This window comes from Bolinopsis microptera, chromosome 7, assembly GCF_026151205.1.
Source record: "Bolinopsis microptera isolate Bmic1 chromosome 7, MBARI_Bmic_1.0, whole genome shotgun sequence".
In the NCBI taxonomy this organism is placed as follows: Eukaryota; Metazoa; Ctenophora; class Tentaculata; order Lobata; family Bolinopsidae; genus Bolinopsis; species Bolinopsis microptera.
The window spans coordinates 11,101,146-11,122,639 of NC_087078.1; the positions used below are offsets into that span (position 1 = coordinate 11,101,146).

The 21,494-nt window shown below is 37.7% G+C and overlaps 1 protein-coding gene across 1 annotated transcript; it reads right to left on the bottom strand.

The window, feature by feature from the left end:
* Positions 1 to 992: 992 nt before the first annotated feature.
* LOC134818878 (uncharacterized) lies at positions 993 to 18,932 on the bottom strand. Its single transcript, XM_063828577.1, has 4 exons — positions 18,672 to 18,932; positions 14,267 to 14,446; positions 6,612 to 6,703; positions 993 to 4,165 (listed from the first exon to the last, which is right to left on the bottom strand). The coding sequence occupies exons 1-4, from the start codon at positions 18,823 to 18,825 to the stop codon at positions 3,311 to 3,313; spliced, it is 1,281 nt and encodes a 426-aa protein (XP_063684647.1). The 5' UTR covers positions 18,826 to 18,932; the 3' UTR covers positions 993 to 3,310.
* Between the last annotated feature and the right edge of the window lie 2,562 nt (positions 18,933 to 21,494).

Consider the following 21,494-nt stretch of genomic DNA (forward strand, 5'->3'; position numbering starts at 1 on the left):
AGAACTGATTTATCGTTAACAGCTGTATTTGTTTATCTGACGGCCAATGCCTCATACTCATAGACCGCGGTGATCTGGGTCAAAATTTCGCGGTGGTGCACGTTTAGCTCTGGTTACCATGATAATAGTTTAAGTTACCAACAAAATAAACCCCGACAAAGAGCTCTCCAGTAGAATGTTATCTATTCTCAGTTCTAGATTGCAAAGAATAATAAATGACTCGTAATTGTTTCTTCTCAGTTAGCGATTATATTTATACACATATTATTATTACGCAGAAGCCAGATTTTGGATAATTTAAATCCCCTTCCACTAGCCATTTTACATACAGTACAGCTTTTGTAGTATTGTGCATAAAGTACACTATATACTATACGCTATATACTTTATAGCGTAATAGAATTTCTGAACCCCTCCTACCTAGGTTGCATAATATATGAACGGTTCCTTGGCAGATGTTGAACAATGAATATCTTTAATCTTTATAATATTGCTAAATTTTGTAATAATTATAAGATCTGACACATGATTCATTACCATGATCTATGCAAATGCACCTGAGGTACTACTATGTACCCTAATATAGTAATATGTACCCTAAAATGTACCTTAATATGTACCTTAATATGTACCTTATTATGTACCCTAAATGTACCTTATTATGTACCTTATTATGTACCTTAATATGTACCTTAATATGTACCTTGATATGTACCCTAATATGTACCCTAAAATGTACCTTATTGTGTACCTTATTCTGTTACTATTGTACTACCTTGTCGTCACATACGATTGTGAATTGTTTCTGCAATATTATGTGAAATGTTTTGTTAGTCTGTAGTTCTATAGTTTGTGGTGAACCAACCTAGCTGCTTTTATCGTAAGTTCCGAATTTTGGCAATAGATAATTCCGCATCCAAAAAGAAAATATCTGGGACGTGAGCAGGTATGTGCATTATACTGGATATAATTATATTTTTGCTATTTTTGTTGGAGCAAGCGAAACCTTCCGACCGTGTCTGTGCTGCAAGTCTGCTCAGACTTTGTCTAGACAATTTATGAACTTTACAAATTGTCCCGTCTGCTTGACTCAAAGAAGTAATTTGAAATTCAGTTGGCGTTTAATTTGTAATCGAAATGTAACCTGCATCACAGCAAGCACGAATGACATAGCCATAATTACTGATCTCAATTATATCAATAGTAACACAGAAGAAACATTTAAGTATCAGTGCTACAATCAAACCTTTTTGAGCTAAGGTATGCCTTCTTCAGAAATGACATTGATTAAGATTATTTAGTTCTTCGTGAACTTTAGGACTGGTATGCTTATTCGATTGAATATAATTTAAGCCACCACCTTTACAATAAAGCAGTAACGCACGGAGTTCGTTTTACTTTCTTATGCAGCTTAGGCGATGAATTTTATTTTACTTTATAATTTTATAACAGAAATGAATTGTTCAAGGATAATAAGATGCTGATTTAAAGGGAGGTATAGTTAAATATACAGGTGATATTTCAGCTTCTTCCCAGCATTGTTTGCTATGGGTTTAAAACGTCCTCCTACAAATGAGTTATTATTATTCCAATTCCTCTGTCGGTTGACTCCTCCTGTTACCGAGCAGGGTATTGATCTGGTTACCTGGTGTTGTCGTGTGACTTCTTTAGACAGCCAATCAAAGGCTTTTGTGTTGCCCACGTGCGTACAATGGACCAATCAGAGATAAGTATTTTGGATTGATTTGGTTTCCGAGACAACAGCTCAGTGTTCAGTATTCAGGCTGGGTAGTCAAGCCTGTTAGACTGAAGTTACAAGACTTACTCTGGCGAGACATATCTCATATCCTTACACTTTGAATAGTGGATATTTGCTGACACAGTCATTGTGGCCGTCACCCTTGATTGGTGTAAATAGTTCTTTAAACACAGCTGTTTATAACATGTTTGGGAAAAGCAGTAATTCTGATCGCTTGGCTGCTTGAATCCCGCCTAGACTGACACTGAGGTCAGACCTGGGAAATGAGTTCACTAAATTCCAAACTTGTACCACTGTCAGGTTTCTGGTCTATCTGGACAGGATCTTAATCTGAAAAGGATTCATCAGTCGTCACTATGATCTGAGATTCAAGATTGACGCATTCTTAGAAGCTCAACCGTGCATTCCCCATGATATCTCAGTCAAACCAAAATATTGGTAAGGTTTCTAATTCATCCGGGTGACACCTGCGCCGGAGCATGAATTACAACTTCATGTCGCAGGTAAGCTATCTTGCAACACGTGATCTGTGGAAATATCACGTGATCCCGCAAAAGTCACGTTTTTTATTCCGCGAGTCACGTGATTCCTCCACAAATCATGGCTGGATGCTGGAGTGAGACAGATGAAGCTAGCTCGCTACTTTCCCGTAGGCTCCGTGTTTAGGACGATTACATGAGACTATCTGGGGGACAATAGTTTTCATCACTGTTGAGGCTTGTTGGGCGGCGTTGCAGCCATTTGATCGCTATTTTAATTTCTTTGAAGTTCTATATCACGCCTAAATACCATTCGTCCGTGTTTGAAAGTTGTCAGAATGTCTGCTTCATGCCATACAAAGCCGGGTTAAATCCTTCCGTCATTTTCTCTTCTTCAGGTTGGGTTTTGTTGGTACGAATTTCCGAGTAGGCAAAGTATATAACTTCAATCCACTCCTTCATGAATGTTTGCTTTCTGTAAATATTTGTCTCTGACATATAATGATTAAGTTTAACCACATAATGGCCCAGCCAATTTTAAATTCGTCTGTAAATTCAATCGTATAACGAAAAATTATGCAGTTTCATCGCCACATCCTAACCATACAGACACAAGTCCAACAATTATATTTTATTTATAAGTTTATAGCAACAACTATCAACAGTCATTCGTCTTAACAAATGGACACTTAACATAACATAACAGTTAAACAGGATATTTAAGAGCTGAAACCTCCCGGTAGTGGTCAAAAGCCCCCATTGCTTTGAGGATGTGTGATTCGAATAAAGTATAAGTAGTCATTAGTCAATTATATAAGTAATAATTTTATAAGTAGTTGGTCTGCAACTTTCTTGGATCAAATGGTCGTTGTTTTATCATTTGGCCGTGACCCAATAAATTGTTTACTGTTACAATATTTATTTAGCTTTAACAGTTTAACTGTTTAAAGTAATTGCGTTCAATGTCGAGTTCTATTTGTTTCTATTTTGAGTCCGTTTCATCCGGTTTTTAGTTACGCGTAAGCTGTTATAAAAAATTCAGTTCGACACCTGATACTGATCAGGATTCTGATCACGCAGAGCGAGCCAATGCCATCTTCAATAAAGACGGTTCCTTCAATAAATTCCTCCCCTTTCTTCTGAGAGTAGCCCTGCTACTGATTACCCCAAAATTGTCCAACCCAGTCTTCGCTCTAGTCCCATTTCCAGAGAAGTCGATGAGATTGAGGTGAAAACATTCCCGAACATAATCCTCGTCCCAGGAGAGGTGATTACTGGAGAAGGTCAGACTTCTCAAAGACGGCAGCTGTTGGGTCACAAAATCTGGCATCTCAGAAAGATAATTGTTATCCAGATGAAGATTCTCCAGACTTCTCATCTTGAGGACCTGTTCCGGGATGCTACTGATAAGATTGTACACCAAGGAGAGGTCTCTGAGTGTGATCATATCCGTCAGGACCAGGGGGAACTTGTCCAGATTGTTGTTCCCAAGTCTGAGTTCCTCTAACGAGCTCAGTTTCATCATCACGTCCTCGTCTAGAGAACACAGTCTGTTGTGAGTTAAATTGAGCCGCTTCAGTTTAGTGAACTGCTCCAACCCCATGATACCATTGATGGTATCCAGCTCGCTCTTAGTAACCGCTAGTTCTTGTAAAACTCCTTTACACGTTATCCCTCTCAGATCCACGACCCCGTTCTTCATTTTAGTCTCACAAATGTGGAGTGACACCAAGTTATTAAGTGCCCAGATATTAGTGATATCACCGGGTGACAGGTCCAGAAAGAGGAGGTATTTAGTCTGCTGGTGTTGGTAGGTGATAAGGGTGAGAGTCAGGGTGTTTTGGGCGTGGTATAGTTCCTCCAGCATCTCTTCGTGGGTCCACCTGGCCATGTCTTCTCCGTTTATCTTTATTATCACGTCACCACACTGCAAATATTTATGATAACAATAAATCTTCCTTGCCCTGCGAGCCCTTGATAATAATGTTCCTTTTCAAGGTTTGAGACCTGGGTACTCGAAACCTTATCTTATCTTATCTTATCTTATGAGGATTCGTTGCGACGCAACAAGGCCATCGAATGAGTCGACTACCTTTGTTATTTTACTTCGGCATTACCTGCATTACAATGTAAACCAGCACTTTCAAGGAAGAGCTTTACAAGAAGCCGAAGGATCGTTCCTAAGGCCAGCAACGGTTAAGGCACTATGCCACACTTTCTTCGCCCGAGGCTTCGCTGTGTTGATCAAGCACAGCTCCTCATTTAACCCTCACACCCGATTTCTCGAGCATTCGGCTGAGTGAACCGTGGGGCTACATAGACCACTCGGGATCCTTAGCAGAGCGTCAACGACGCTCACCCCACGACTAGGCAGGCAGTGGGATTCGAACTCGCAATCTTACGATTACAAATCCGATGATCAACCAACTACGCTACCTGGCCTCTAATTTAAGATTTCTTATAATAAGATAATGTTTAATTAACCAAGTTTTATTAATTTAAGTGTTCTCAGAGCCACGTACAGTGAATTCACGTACCATATCGTAACTACAGAGATGCAATATCGATTAATGTCTTTTGAAATGAATGATTAGAAGACAATCACAGGTTGGGTATATGTACGATTTTCTTTAAGCCTCTGATAAAAGACATAAACATGATAAATTATACTGCCAGTATATTCGTCCATAATTATGTCTTTTGTTAGAGCGTTGATTAGAAAGATATTTGGCGTGTATTTGATTATCTCACCTATGTTGTAATACTTAAATAATACGAAATTACCGGTCATTAACCTTGGTTCCGTGGACATTTTATGTAAATATTTTATAATATAATGATAAGATTGGTATAGGATCGATAGTGGTTACAATTTTCTGGAATGCTGGAGTATGAATATAGTATTTTCTATCGATTTTGTTGTGTAACGAGACAGCCGGTTATTTCGTATTATTTAAGACGCTAGACAAAGTAAAAGACGCTAGATAATCACGGCAAATGTCTTTAATCGACGCTCTGTTGAGAGGTTTAGGCGTATATTAGTAATTAAAATACAAATTACAATAGTCAGAAAAGTAAAACAGTATTCCTCGTTACTTCAGCACATTGAAAGAACGCCGCATGATAATCCGATCAAAAGACGCAATAAGTATTGATCTTTTGTTTAACTCTACCCGGAAAAGGTTTATTTAGTTTTAATTGTCATCCAATAAGTTAGGCACCTGCCTAAAAGATGATTTTGAGGCATTTTATTTTATGCGGATCATCTGCTGGGATGTACATGCGATTTAAGTTCGCATATTATCTTTGTTGCATATTATCCGGCAAATGACTCCGATCTTCCCTAACTCATCAGATGATAACGTTTCATTTTGTAAATAAAAACTATTTACAATGCAACATTGGCCATCCTGAAAGTTACAAGTCCGATCTCAAGTTTGAGTGACTTGTTTTTTGTTACAATACGATCAGTGCGAACTGAAAGAGTTGAGGTATTTTTGTTCTACCGCGATTGTGTCCCATCTCCCACTCTCCTCTTTGGTTATGTGACGTCATTATTATGACGATATTATATTATCGTCTAGAATTGTACCGGTAAAACGCACATCATTTGAAGCTCATTTACACCACTTTTCCTAGCAACCTTATTAATATTATTCACCTCAACAGTCAACACCTTTTATACTATATCAGCTTCAGTCTCGCCTCGTTCCGTGAGACAACTTAAGAGCTATAACACCTTTAATCTTTATATAACACCTTCATAACACCTTATAGTTTTAGACGGGACACTGTGTCACGCTCTACCTTTTTGTTTTAGTACGTGTCAAAAATTTGGATTCTCAGTGATTTTCAGTGATATCATATCTGAGCTCATTTGTATCATGAGCTTTAAAAACCAACTTTATTGCAGCAAATTTAGGGTACAAAAAAGTAGCTAAACAATCTTTTCGCTTTTATTCATATTTTATTTCCTAAAACCTAATATTGTGGAGCTTATTCAAAATACTAAAATATCTGTCACTATCTCAATCTGATGGTGATGCAACTAATTTCATTCAAATTTTGTCTTGATTTAAAGTCGGCCACCCTGCTCGAGAGTTTGTTTTCTAATATGAATTATGACGTCAAATATAATATGACGTCAAATACAATATGACGTCAAATATATTACGACGTCAAATATATACAATATGACGTTATAATATGTGAAAACAAACTGAATGGTTTAAGTGTCAAATTAAGGAATGGTCTAAATAAATGTCCATAGTTTATTACCTTTTAAAGTTTTAAATCTAAAGACATGCACTATTAATTTTTGTAAACTAAATTTGTTGCAATTTCGTATCATTAACCCTCTTGAATTATCCTACCTTAACCCCAGCATTCTCCATGATCCCCTCGTCCGTCAGATCTGACACCAGCAAACTTCGAACTGTAGAGTTTCCAACTCTTGCGAAATTCTCTGAACGATATTACTAATTAAATATTCTAAATGTGCTGAATCACATCCAAATCTAGATCTACTTTATGCTCCAAATAATCGATATTTGTTAGCTTTTAAGAGCTGAGGCAGGCAGGCCAGGTCACCAAGCTGTGATTGGTACAGGATTTATCCTGGTAATTAAGCTCGGAGGATATCAGTGACGCGATTCCCACTACAGTGTAAGCTGCAGTGTAGCTGTAATAGTCTACCGCCATTCGGAATGAGTGTGAACTTGCTTACCAGGCAATCATGATTTCCGCTTGGTTCTCATCAGGTCTCTAAGAAAGCCAACAGTGTGCTGATATGCATTGTCATATGTACTTCCTAGAAGCAACACACGGCCCATTTTCGGACTTGCACGAGTTATAATTATTATTAAGAGCTGAATCTAGCCATTTACTCTCCGAATAAAAATATTTTTACTGACCTGACTAATGAGATCTTTACTTAAGACAACATTTAAATCTCGAAAGTTTATATACCTACTTGCAAAAGCCAAAAATAAAGGGCCCACATAAATGGGGTTAATTAGGGAGGTTGATGGCATTCAAAAGGGCTCTGAATTCCGTTCAACACGAAGTGCAAACCCCATAATCCACATACCATTCAAAATATTATCAAATAATATCATCATCATCGTTGGATTGATAATTGGGAATATATATTGGCTTGTGACCGTTTAAAGATTTAACGTTTACCAGCTTGAACATCAAAGTTTACTTTCTTCTAATAACCGAAATTCTCAACGTTTATCCCCCAAATAATGCACATATTATATAAATAATGCAAATATCATATGTGTCTTATAGCTGCATAATAAGATCTTTAACGGCTTGACGTGCCTCCCGAAGAAATTCATAAAGTTTCTACCATGGTAATCAAATGCGCTTTTGTCAGAGGGGGATATCGGTCAAGCAAATTCCCGAGTTGTCTGCGATATTTCGTGATGGGGAACAGTGTACTTGATTTGATTGTGCTGCTGTGAGATAAGGATTAAGGAATTGCTTAACTATATCAAATCCCGTTTTCCTCGTCACGAAATCACGCGGGGTATGATTGAGAGCTTCTCACTCCTATAAAAGTTGTGCAATAATACGCATTCGAATCGCAATTCGCGATTTGGCAACTTACGATTCGCTTTGAAGGCGGCCAATTCAGTTTTAAAAGTACCTATAAGTGATAAGTTTTTGTTGTGAGCACACAAATTTGATGGGCTTATCAGTTTGAGTTTTTATGGCCAGATTTTCTAATAGTTTTGGAAAGCCCGAATTTCTCAAACACCTCTCACTGAAGAGATCTTGCATAGATGCAAGTTACTTATATAATTTTATTATCATCTTAGCATCTTGAAGTTTGAAGGCTAGGAATGTTATTCAGAGGTTGATATTAGACCAGGTTACGTAGTCTTTGCTAGATGGGGAGCACTTCAGAAAGTGACAAGTTCTTAAATTAACATAATTAAAAGATGGGCTCATTTCCGGACTTTTGTCCTTTATACCTCTTAGATTAATAGGGACAAGGTCTGTTTTTTTCTGAGGGACATGAACTTCAGTCAAAACTTTTCCTGGCAAGGTAGTCTGGGAAAATGATGAAAAAACCAATCAGTCTAGCTTGTCAACTCCCAACCGACAACGGCCCGGATCGTCGCTAGAGCTCATTTCTTCGTTCTTTACTTTTAGCATCTACATACAGTAGCAGTGACATAATCCCAATCCTGAATATAGAATCATCTGGGAACTAATTTGCAAACATTGTGTAGGAATGTGTTTTTGTTGTTTACAAAGTGCAACAACGCCGACAGGGCCAGTCGTGAAACCTGTTGTTATAATTGGCGGAATCTTTCATTGTATTGTTAAGTGTTATACATATAGCTATTAGTATTTAGATCAAATAATTCTTAGATATTATGTTGTCTTTAGTATCTGGGAGCAGTCTGGCGACCAGATAATTTTCAGCTATCATATTTTCTTCATAAAATCAGTAAATAACGCATCACAAATATCCTGCGTACATTTTAGTGAAAAAGCTTTATAAGGAAAGCCAAATACTAATCGTTCCTATATATTATAGCAACATGGACAAAGTTGCTCAAAGAGAATTATACGGTCCATGTGAAGTTCTTCTCGCTGATTCCAACCAGGCAAGAGTCTTTTAAGTTTTATCAGCGGTTTTTCTCAATATCGCCAAAGCATCCTTTAATCCCTCCATGAACTGTACAGTATATGCGTTGTGTTCCTCCTTAAGTCAATATAATATTACAATGTTCCCATTTCCCACACACATCTTTTTTCACCACTATCAGTGCCACTTCATAGCTGGTGCGGTAGAGCGACTTTGAGTCAGCGCTGCTGAATTTAGTGCCTCCCCAACTAGAGTTAAACATTCGAAAAGTGTGTTCTAACTTCTAATATAAGGCGCCTGAAAAAAGAAACACAATCTAGCTAGTTGTGCCCATTAAATTTACTTTTACAACTCTTTGGAGTGGTTTATTAATTTTTGGACTATGGACAACACATTCCTGCACAGGAATGCTTTTGACAAATTAGTTCCCAGAAAATTTCCATAAATAACCACTATACTTCTTAGATTAATTGGGACAAGGTCTGTTTTTGACTGACGGACTTTTTCCTGGCAAGGTAGTCTGGGAAAATTATGGAAAAAACAATCAGTCTAGCTTGTCAACTCCCAAACGAAAACGGCCCGGATCATCGCTGGAGCTCATTTCTTCGTTCTTTAAATCTGGCATCTGATCCATAAGGTAGCATTCACAGAATCCCAATTCTTTCTACTGTGTCAGGTAGGAGTCGAGTTCTTGCTTCTGTTAAATTTGTGTTTGCCGGCTCTAATTGGGTGGAGTTATCAGTTACCTCTATTGGTTAGTGACCTTCTCATATTATAACATATATTCTTAAGGGGTACTTAGTAGAGGAAATTGACCAGCAACCGGATCAGTATTTGTGTCCATGATGCCATGTGATAGGAATTTGACGATTACCAGCTTTCAGGCCCATTAAACTGTAGTTGTTCGTGATTCGTCACAACTTTTTAACTCAATCAATTAAACCCTGTCTGGCAATCCCCGCTGTAACCTCATAACCCTGCCCTAGAGTTGGGGATCCCAATCATCTCTACTTCTAAGTGTAATCACCTGATCATATGTACTGAGCCGGGTAAACACCGGCCTGTAACATACCCCAGCCACATGTTGAACGGGCGATCTCGTGTACTTGCACTGCAAAGTGTCGCACCATCTCTCTCTTTAATCTGAGAGATTGATTGAAGTGGAGGTGGTGTTCTGATTGACTTCTGGTAGATTGTAACAGTAGATTGTAACAGTAGTGGTAGATTGTAATGTGTTCTAATGTCCGGGCGGTGATAGTGTTTAACCGTTATGTACTGATCTGGTTGTGAGGGTGCAGGGTTGTGCAGTCTGCAGTCTGCACTGTACAGAGCCTGTTCTTATGTTACCTCTGTAGTTACCTCTGTAGTTACCTCTGTCGTTACCTTTGTTGTTACCTCTGTTGTTACCTCTGTTGTTACCTCTGTTGTTACCTCTGTTGTTACCTCTGTTGTTACCTCTGTTGTTACCTCTGATGTTACCTCTGATGTAACCTCTGATGTTACCTCTGTTGTTACCTCTGTTGTTACCTCTGTTGTTACCTCTGTAGTTACCTCTTATGTTACCTCTGTTGTTAGCTCTGTTGTTACCTCTGTAGTTACCTCTGTAGTTACCTCTGTAGTTACCTCTGTTGTTACCTCTGATGTTACCTCTGTTGTTAGCTCTGTTGTTAGCTCTGTTGTTAGCTCTGTAGTTACCTCTGTAGTTACCTCTGTTGTTACCTCTGTTGTTACCTCTGATGTTACCTCTGTTGTTAGCTCTGTTGTTAGCTCTGTTGTTACCTCTGTAGTTACCTCTGTAGTTACCGCTGTAGTTACCTCTGATGTTAGCTCTGTTGTTAGCTCTGTTGTTAGCTCTGTTGTTAGCTCTGTAGTTACCTCTGTAGTTACCTCTGTTGTTACCTCTGTAGTTACCTCTGTAGTTACCTCTGTTGTTACCTCTGTAGTTACCTCTGTAGTTACCTCTGTAGTTACCGCTGTAGTTACCTCTGTAGTTACCTCTGTAGTTACCTTTGTAGTTACCTCTGTAGTTACCTCTGTTGTTACCTCTGTAGTTACCTCTGTAGTTACCTCTGTTGTTACCTCTGTAGTTACCTCTGTTGTTACCTTTGTAGTTACCTCTGTAGTTACCTCGGTCGTTCCCCAGTTTTAGTTTATTTCATTTGCAAATCCATGGAGATGTTACGAATTCATCCTTCCACTTTAATTCGAGATTGATTGTTATGACTTCTTCAAAACGTAAGACAAACTTGGAAGATTATAATGATAATTTTAATTGATAGTAATTATAATGCTAATAATTACAGACTGCCAAGGTTTGATGTTGAGATCTCTTATAAGCTAATAATAGAGAGTAGAGACCCTGTATAATAATCTGTAGTTAACTCTGTTGTTGTTCTTATCATGTTAGCTCTGTAGCTAGCTCTGTAGTTACTTCTGTCGTTCACCAGTTTATTTTATTTAAAAATTCATGGAGGTGTTACGAATTCATCCTTCCACTTTAATTCGAGATTGATTGTTATGACTTCTTCAAAACGTTAGACAAACTTGGAAGATCATAATGATAATTTTAATTGATAGTGATTATAATAATAATAATTACTGACTGCCAAGGAGTTGCCAAGGTTTGATATCGAGATCTCCTATAATAGAGACCCTGTATAATAATTAAAGCATGCAACTCAGGCTCTGGTGATGAGGCCTGAAGAGCTAAGATCTTGTGTAACATTCTGTTTCTGAAATTGTCTATTTGTGCTCGACGTCAGGCTAAACCAAAACACTCAACTTAGTGCAACATTTCGAATAATGTTGTTTTGCTATGGTCTTGAATGACACTGTCTAAAAGTAATTTCAAGTCTAATCAAACAAAATGAGGAATATTCGTTTAAACATCTTGCGGCAAGCTGTGATAGCACTTCCGGCCTGGCTAGCCATATTAGTTCATTAGTCGAGATAAGAGGCTTTGTGATCTTTTAGTTTTATCTCCTTTGTCTTTGAGTGGGTTTAAGAAACCTACATATTTGATATTTGCCAATACTCCGATACGACAGGTTCCTGTCTCAGAAGCTAATATAAAAGCTTACTGATAACATGCACTACTCGTCCTCAATATGTCTCCCTCGCATGTTTTATGCCTCAATTAAACCCGAGTCACTGTGTCCTTTACTAATCCTCTCTGTGCTATGAGAATAATACAGATGAAAACATAATATCCATGTCTTTACCGTACCTACTTACAACTTTACCTGACAAACCCCCTAATTCAATGTTAAAACTTAAAGGTTGCAGCTGTGCCTTTAACTTAAAAATGCCCCTTTGGTAGCCAAGGAAAAGAGCCATAAATCCCCATATTAATTGGCTCGTTTTAAGAATTTAAACAAGGAATCCAACTAACACTAAAACCTCCAGCCACTATAATATCTGCACCCAGGCCTACAGCACACTACCGGCCGTGCGATTATTTGATCGTCCTCACTATTCACAAGATACTCTCTCTCTGCTCTCATATCATTGCTCTCCGTGATCTGTCGAGGTTTGTGGCCAGTAAAAGTGGTAATGGTAATGGTAGGTACTAGGTATTATAATGATATGTAATAATGCTGATTACCTCACTATAATGTGCACTTATAGTATCTACAATACAATATAGTAACTAACCAGCCTGCTTTTATGCGTGATCCCTGTTCCAGTGGCAGTACCGTTGCGGTTGTGAGCATTATAAGTCTTAATACTACCTCTACTCATCAGATATGCATTATGTTCATCAGATATGCATTATGCAATGACGATTTAACGATTAAGGCCTTTACCCCAGCCCCCAAGACAAAATACTAAACCCATCACGTTCAAAATATGAAAAACCATTCTTTCTGAACGACACTACTGTTTGTCATGCTAATAATCCCTTGTGAGCACACACTGATATGTAGCCGTGGCCGTATTATTCCGATTAGGTTCGGGAGTTGAGTGATATTTATTATTTAGGCTTGATAATGAGAGTTCTTGTCTCATCGCATCAGAGGAACCGTCTTTAGTATGAGCATCAGAGCTATGTAATGTAACTTACTGTTGTCTTAATTCTAGCTTACTGAATCCCGGCCGTCACCTGGTGTCCGATATAGTCCCTGTTCTTGAGCACATCGTATACTGTGGCGTGGAGCAGGCGTCAGAAATGCGTTTTACAGGCATGTTTTAATGATGTAACCTAAACACTAATATTGCAGTCTAATATGTCTAGAAATGATATTGCCGCTTTAATCTGCTCGCTGGTTGCAGATTAGACAATGCAATCATGAGTTTCGGCATACTTTGAGTTTTATGACATGCGTTTAGAATATGTTCATTTTATGATGCCTTTAGAACATCTTCATTTGATGATGCGTTTACTTTTAGAACAGCTTCATGTGGCGATTATATGCAGGTCTGACTTATAATAGAACTTCATCTCTAATTGTGATTTAATAACGTCCAGCTTGTCCTTGTTCACGTCACGCTGTGTTGCCATCTGTTCATCAGTCATGCATGCACAACGATCGTAAAATTGTGGCGGTTCGTACGTGAGGGTAGTGGGGGAGTGCCGACTGGCGGATACCGGGCCGACAATCAACATTTTGTTTGTGATTTCAGGGTCATATTGTTTGTGTGATTAAATATTTCATTGAAGCAAATTAATTGTTTATGTGATCTGGATGTTCATTTGTATTTTTCTGTAAGTGTAACTTTGCTCATGCTATTTTTGAACGAGCCATGATATCGTAATCACTAAAATTTGTGGGTTATACGGGTTCGAGGAATTGTTTGCGGCTCAGATAATTTCTGAATTTAAGGGGCAAAATGGAACCAAATTTCTTAGAAAGTCACTTAGTCACATACGATCGTAAAATTGTGGCGGTTCGTACGTGGAAAGTGGGGGAGTGCCGATCGCTGTCGAATACCCGGAGTACAATCAACATTCTGTTTGTAATTTCAAGGTAGTATTCTTTTTGTGCTGTAATTAAAATTTAAATAGTTGACTGAAGCAAATTAATTGCTAATGTGAATTCAAATTGTGATATAGATGTACAATGTTCATTTGTATTTCTCTGTAACTCATGCTATTTTTGTACGAAACCAATGTAATTTGTGGGTTGTACGAGTCCGAAGAATTGTGTGAAGCTGAGATGATTTCTGAATTTATAGGAGTAAAATGGAACCACATTTTTGTAAATGCTTAAATGGCCATTTAAATATCAAAATGATACTATTTTGTTTATAGTAGTGTTAATAACACTACTATAAACAAAATAGTATCGAATTATCGAATTATCAAAACAATTTTCCTTGAAATTGATTGAACCGTGAATTCAATGTATTTACGTTTCGAACATTATCGAAATTCTAAAATAATCACAGAAAATAATAAGCGATTGCCCGTACTCTTCTCACCTACAAAGATAGCACCCCAGCTAGTCCCCGAGTCCGGTCTGTCCACTCTGAGCTCAGTAGTACAGATAGAGTAGCGAGTGTGCTCCTGGGGCATGGTGTTGGTAGGTCTGATCTCTGCTTTGTGTTTTGTTAGGGTTATGTAGGGTACTTCCACAAACACGTCATCCTTATCCTCTGTATCTGCAGGTGTACACTTTATTGGTGGTAAGGTACAATCGAAATAGTAGCAACTGGCAAAGGATATACAGGATTCAATGTTTTTAAACAGTCACCGCGCTATACTGTTTGGGTTTTGGGTGCTCTGTCATCGGTTGAAACTATGGTTCTGTTGTGACTAATAACATGTTTAAACTAAATACTAAATAGGTAAAGTGATATCCAGAACTTTTCATCAAAGTTGAGTTGAGATTACAAGTTTGTTCATGTTTCATGCTACCCTGATCATTATGAGCTAAAAATATTTTTCGGTCTTCTGAAGTCCGTACCTACATTCGGAAGGCTGTGGTTATGATTGGGTTCAGATACTTATAACTTTATAAAGAACGTGATATTTGGCCTTCGGATTTGAAGGAGAATGCTCAAATTTGGTCCTCAGATTTAAAGAAAACTGCACAATTTGTCGCGGAGAATTTAAAAATTCGCGATTTGTCGCGGCAAACTTCAAAAATCGTGATTTGTTACGGAGCTGGAGAGTGGGAAAAATCGCGATTCCGCACGTGCCGCGATTTCCTTTTGACCTCGGCGGTGAGTGAGCGGCTAATTTGGCGTATAATGTGCCAAATATTTGCTAGTCTATATAACGAGCACCAAGATTTGGCATAGAATTAGTTCTCTCCGTTTTTTGATGAATTTACACCGAGGGCTGAATTTGATGACATACCTACCTAATTGTTAAATCTTCCATCTCAAACGTTTGAAGCTAGTGTAGACTGTCCCTCATCAGATCGAGAGCAATGGAATGAATATAATTAGTTGGTGCATAATAATAGTAATTTATAAAAGTGGTGGTATGACGACTTTAATGAATGCTTAATGAACACACTTGCAGGTACCACCCGTATTCACACTCAGAATTGAGTTTAGTCTATAAACAAACAAACAAACATATCGACTTGCAGTGATAAATTTAGAAAGAGAGCTATAAACTATAAAGTATATATGCAATATGAAACATTAACAATTGCACTGCCACACGTGAAATTTGTCTCTGATGAGGACAGCATGTAAGTAAACTAACCGCAGTTAATAAACCATTTACAATTTAGTACTCAACTTATTTTTGTTCTTTCATATTCTGAGTAAGTGAGTATGCGTTGAGAGCTTAATACTTACGATTAGTAAGTTTTTTGTTCTACTCTTATTGATAGTAGCTCTGGAGTTTCCACAGTTGCCTGCATTCGAAAGTGTTTAAAAGTAGCTAACTTTTCCTTGCCAAATATGAGTGCAGTCTCAGACCAATCAAGAAATGTATCAAAGGAGCAACCTATTCCTTTGAACACCGATATCTTATTCCAACTATTCAACTCAACTATAAGCTTCCAAAAGCAGTTGAATAATCAATAGGCAGATCCAATTGCGGTGAATTAAAATATGGTATTGCGTCGTACGCCGGGGGTGGTACCGGCGGCGTGGTCAAATTGACCGGCGGCGGACAAGCCTGACACCGTCGCGTAGCCGTGCTGGCGACTGCAACTAATGCTAGATAAAATAGAAACCTTTTACCGTTGGGTACGATCATATCCAATCGAGTTCACTAATGGTATATACCCTAGGTTATAACTAGCGTATATCATAGCTAAGCAGTATAAATACTGTAAACGTCGCTGGAACTTACGATTAGTACGGTTTTTAATGAGTTAATAAAAACTTACCTGGGGACCCCAGGCTATTATTTTCATAAACATAAAGATTCGGCGAAATGACAGGCTGAGCGCCTCCGGCCCACTGGCCCAGTAAATAAAAACTAATAGAGTTGAATTCCCTCCAAGTCCAGTTCAGATTACTAAATTGTAGTACGAAGAACGCTCCCATTAAATAGCTCGCAAAACCGTACACGTCGAGGTTGTGGTTAGGATTAGGGTTGTGGTCAGGTTTTATGCAAGATCGTTTTGTTCTGCTTCAAATCTGCGTAAACACCCAACTCCCAAGTCACCATGACTTGGGAGTTGGGTGTTTACTTGAAGTCTCGTGATAATACATATTTGGGCGAGCGAAATAATATGAGCCTACCGATCGAGACCAGGCTTAACTGTTTTATTGAGTTGTGGCATATTATTTTTATAATTTTGTATATTGTGTAGGGTAGGGTCTGTTATTTTTGTAAAATTTTGCCATTATTTATGCTATATTTATTTATATTATTATTAGCTTAAAGTCCTGATCATATTACCATGTGTATAATAGTAGTATATGTTGAATTTTAAGTTAGGTACGGAAAACCTTTGGTACTAAATTTAGCAGGAGTGGAAACGTGTATTTGTTTGCCATCTTTTGGTATGATGCCATGGTGATTGGTGCAGTACAAAGACTGAAAATTGGAAATGCACAGCAGACTTTATAGTTTAAGCCTAAGATGAGAAGTACGAATGAGTCGGACTTTTCAATTTACTCGTATCGTACGTACTTTTCAATTCTACTGAAAAGTTCTCCTTCTAGAAATCGATGGAAGAGTTCTATATCGCATGTTACGGACTAATATTGAGCGTTTTCAAAAACTTGTGTTTCTATATTCCAATCGTCGATTAACTTAAAGTTTAACTTTAAGAGAAACAAGCTGTTTAAATAAGTAAATTGTCTAGTAATTTTGTAGAATTTTTGTTTTACTTTTAAATGCTTGCCTGGCCTAAGAATTCTGTATTTAATTTGTTCGCAAACGGTATATTTTCTCTAACATCGGCAATTAACAATTACATTTTACAACGGCCCGATGATAATAATTCAAAAAAAAATTCTATCTGAATCGTAGGTCGTATGAGTCGGACTTTTCAAAGTTGCGTACAAGTACGTACTTTTCCCCCTAAACGAGTCCGTACTTCTCATCTTAGGTTTAAGCTGAGAAGTTTTAAAAGATTTTGTATTTTTGTTGTAGATATTGCCGTGGCAACCCCGCATGCACCGACAGTGTTATTGCGACATCCTCAATTAAAACATAGCCATAGGTAATGGTCACTATAGTTACAAATAGGTTACCAAGCAGAATGACGTATATTAAATATATAATATACGAGAGTGTCTCTGTTATAGTGACCCAAATTTTCAATTTCAATCAGCGTACGTGATCGATACTGCAGCAAATCGCGTACCTTCCAATGTTATGATGACAAGATGATTACGCCTACGGCCGCGTAATAATAATTTCAGAAATTGTCTTCAGAGAGACATAATCAGCTAGCGTCGATCGACATAAAATCTATTTCGGTTCGAATTACGTTTTCTATAAAGTTCTAGAATTATTTGGCAAAGTTTCTAGAATTTGTCTTACTCCCATATATTTGTATTTTAAGGGTTGTCAGTGAACACATGGACGACGTTAGACTTAGGGAGCATTGAGCATTTAAATTCAAGAAGGGCTAATAAATATGTTAATCAGTGTTATGTTAATGTCATGGATCCTCTCAGTTTATAAATTTTAGTTATGCCTTCGCTGGCTTAATCGATTTGTAAGCAAATATTGATCAATACGCAGTCAATACCTAAGAGTTACGTAAGCAATGCCTGACTGAATTATCTTCCATGACCATCGCTCATTATTTTTCTTCTCCTCGTTCTTTGCAGCAAGTGAATGATCCCTAACGACAAAATGGATATAAAAGTTTTAAGTTAACATACTAGTATATTTTACAGAACGATCTTTAACAGCTCGCCTGATTGATTTGTGGTATTTTAATTTAATTTTGAAGGCTTTACTACAAATTTCTTTTCCTTGCTGGTTTTAAATGGTGATGGAGTTCAATTAAAAGCTAATTTCTTTCCGAGTTATACTTATATCAGACGAGATGCGAGTAATTAACTGTAGTTAAAAGCCTTGCCATCCGTTAACGAAATTTACTTTCTTTTGTTCGCTGCTTTTATAACGTCAACCTAGATGACTCATTTAAATGTGAATGGGACGGCTCTTTAGTAAGGTACGTACTTGAGTGAAGCCGGAATAATGGACGGTTGTTCAAATGTCTAATTACAAATTCGGCCGGCAAATCTGCAACTGTTGACCTCTTAAATTTTAGAAAACATGCTGGCAACGTGAACAAAAAACGGCTAAAAATTGTCAACCAGAAAATGTTCATTCATGGCCTTCAAATTGGGAGACAACCACTCAGATGCAACAATAAAATGAATAAACTTTTAAAGCACATTATTATCAGCTGACTTTAATATTATAATAAAGTCCTATAATATTGTTGCAAACCTGATTCAGACATGCTGGTTGGATAATCTATTAGTTTCCACGAGTCCTCCGTGGTCTCCCCTTTAATCTGGTCCGGGGTAACTTCCTCATAGTGCTCCTTTTTATTCTTTGGTCTAGGGCTCCTGCTTAGACTTCTAATCTTAAAACGACCCATATTAAAATAAGCTAAGGGTGTGTACTTTAATACCAATCAGATGAGAGGTTACGGAACAAATGAGAGAGAGAGAAAACCGCTATAACAAATACTATGAAACTGAAAATGACATGTTTTTTGAAGGTTTGAATAATATTAGTTGGAAATTTGAAGCCGGCTCTTGGCTGTCATGTGCTTGGAGATAACCCGGTACAGCTTGAGTTACTGATAGGTGCTACGTTTCGATATTAGCTCATCACAGCCACTATTTTTAGAATGATGTATATTATGAAGGAGTGAGGTTTTTTACAATATTTCGAGCTCACTATGTGGTACGTGGTATATATTATGTAGTCTGCATCTACAGACAGTACCTGCAGTTGTCAACAATCAAACCACTGACGGCATCGTAACCCTGAAATACCCTGGTTCCCCCAGCTAATCCGTCGTCGAGTCCATTATCATTACCCGATATTCGTCAAACTTCACCCTTGTGTGAAGACCGCCAAAACCCCCCGAACCACCCTCGAAAGGCAGTATAGAAGCTAGCTCTTGTCTTTTATATGACAATCACCGACATTATAATCCTATAACCCTTGGTTAACGCAGGCTCGATCTCATTAACCAAATACTCCCTTCTCAAGCTGGGAACCCATATTGTTAGAGGTATGGTTTGTGTAAGAGCTGCTTAGTACCTCCTGCATATTCACATGTAGGAATTATCTCTCAGTTTACACGTGCTCCAGTGAGGTGATTAAGGTTTGTATTGATATTGGGAAATTAATCCTTGTTTTCTTTACATTTGTACAATTTAACATGCTAGAAATTAGAATATAGATAGTTTAGGTATTTGTTAAAAATTATTTTTATTTAAGGCCATGAACTTGCAGGGTGAGATCATTCGTCGTCGCTTACAGTTTTTGGGAATATCGTGTGGAGCTGTCGTGCATGTACTTTTCTCAGACGTTTCCATTAATTTGTTGTGAGCAACTTAACAAGATATATGGTCGCGGTATGGATCTGGATACTGGTGTGGAGGTGAACCATAATTCAGCTGATTGGTTAGTCGCTGTCACGTGTCAAACAAAACGTGGTCCATCCCCCCATCAGTAATTCCAGATCCATCAAGCGTACGTTATAAGTAAGAGATAACTCGGTGACAATTGGCAAGCCTTCTAAATATAAAATATGATGTTTTTGCAAAATATATAAATGGGAGTCCTCTCCTTTTTAGTTTAATAAATACTTTTTCACAAAATTTCCAATATAATATGACGTAAAATTATTTTTTTCGAAATGTTTCGTACATCAGTCGAATATAATCTGCAGACAACAGGAACAAGTCATTAGCCAAACTACTCCTGTTCCGGTGTGTTCATCTTGAGACATTACAACGGTTGTGCATGAAGTTGCGATTTGTTCACAATTTTCTGTAGTCTGTTTGCTTATGATCTGAGTCAGAATTTACAAAATGTTTCTGTCTGGGATTGTTTGCAAAGGTAGGAACTTATTCAAGCTTTTCATTAAGAATTAGAACAAGTCCTCCATATTATGTAGCTGCAGGGTGTGGACTGGCGATTTGTTCACAATTTTCTGTAGTCCGTTTGTTTATGATCTGAGTCAGAATTTACAAAATATTTCTGTCTGGGATTGTTTGCAAAGGTAGGAACTTATTCAAGCTTTTCATTAAGAATTAGAACAAGTCCTCCATATTATGTAGCTGCAGGGTGTGGACTGGTTAAAACATCCCACGATTACCACATTACAAAATAATACTCAAATTATTTGTTAAATAGCAGTGTTGAAAGTATTAAAATGAAATAATTTCAACCAAGCTGCAGACTTGTACAGTATCTTTTTATCTTACCCTGATCTCTAGACCCCCTAAAAATTCTCGCCATGTTCACTACTCCTTTATAATATTGCACTATACTATAGTTAGTTACTATAGTTACTATACTATAGTTACTATACTATAGTTACTATACGTAACTACGTAAAGAGCTTTATAATAGTGCACTATACGTAACTAAGTAAAGCACCTTGCCATGTGGTCCTCCTCCACCGAGCAGCATCTGTTTCAATGAAGCAATGATATCTCTGTAACACTGCACCTAATTGCTGCTGTCTAGGTTTTAAATTGCTGTTACCATTAGTATCCTCATCTACATTTACGAAACAGTTAGGTTAAAGCTGGCGCGTCACTGCTGTTACAATATTACAGGATCACAGTGAGTGAGTAAGCTTTAATCATTAGTCGATGTCATTTCTCTTGAAGCCACGAAGTTGACATGGCACTAATGTTTTCATGTTTAGTACAATAGGGTATACTAAATACTAATAATATACAAATCAAGCTCAGTCTGAAGACTAAAGATATATTATGGTTCGAGCTTCAGACTAAGCTTTGCCGCTGTTTCTTTGGGAAAATAGTCTTTATTGGAAGACTCTCCATCTTCTAGTATTCTCTGTGTTATAAAAAAAAAGACTCAAATGACGAGACTTTATGATTTTACCCAGCCATGCTTACTAGGCAGTAATAATTTGACAAACAAAACTTCAAATGTAAGCATTGTATCGTTATCAAAGGATTTGCCCCCCAAGGATGGCGCCTTCTTCGGTTTGTTACTCGTGTAAATGTGTAGTTGCCCTGCAGGCCCCTCTGTTAGAATGATATGTCTGTAAATCTC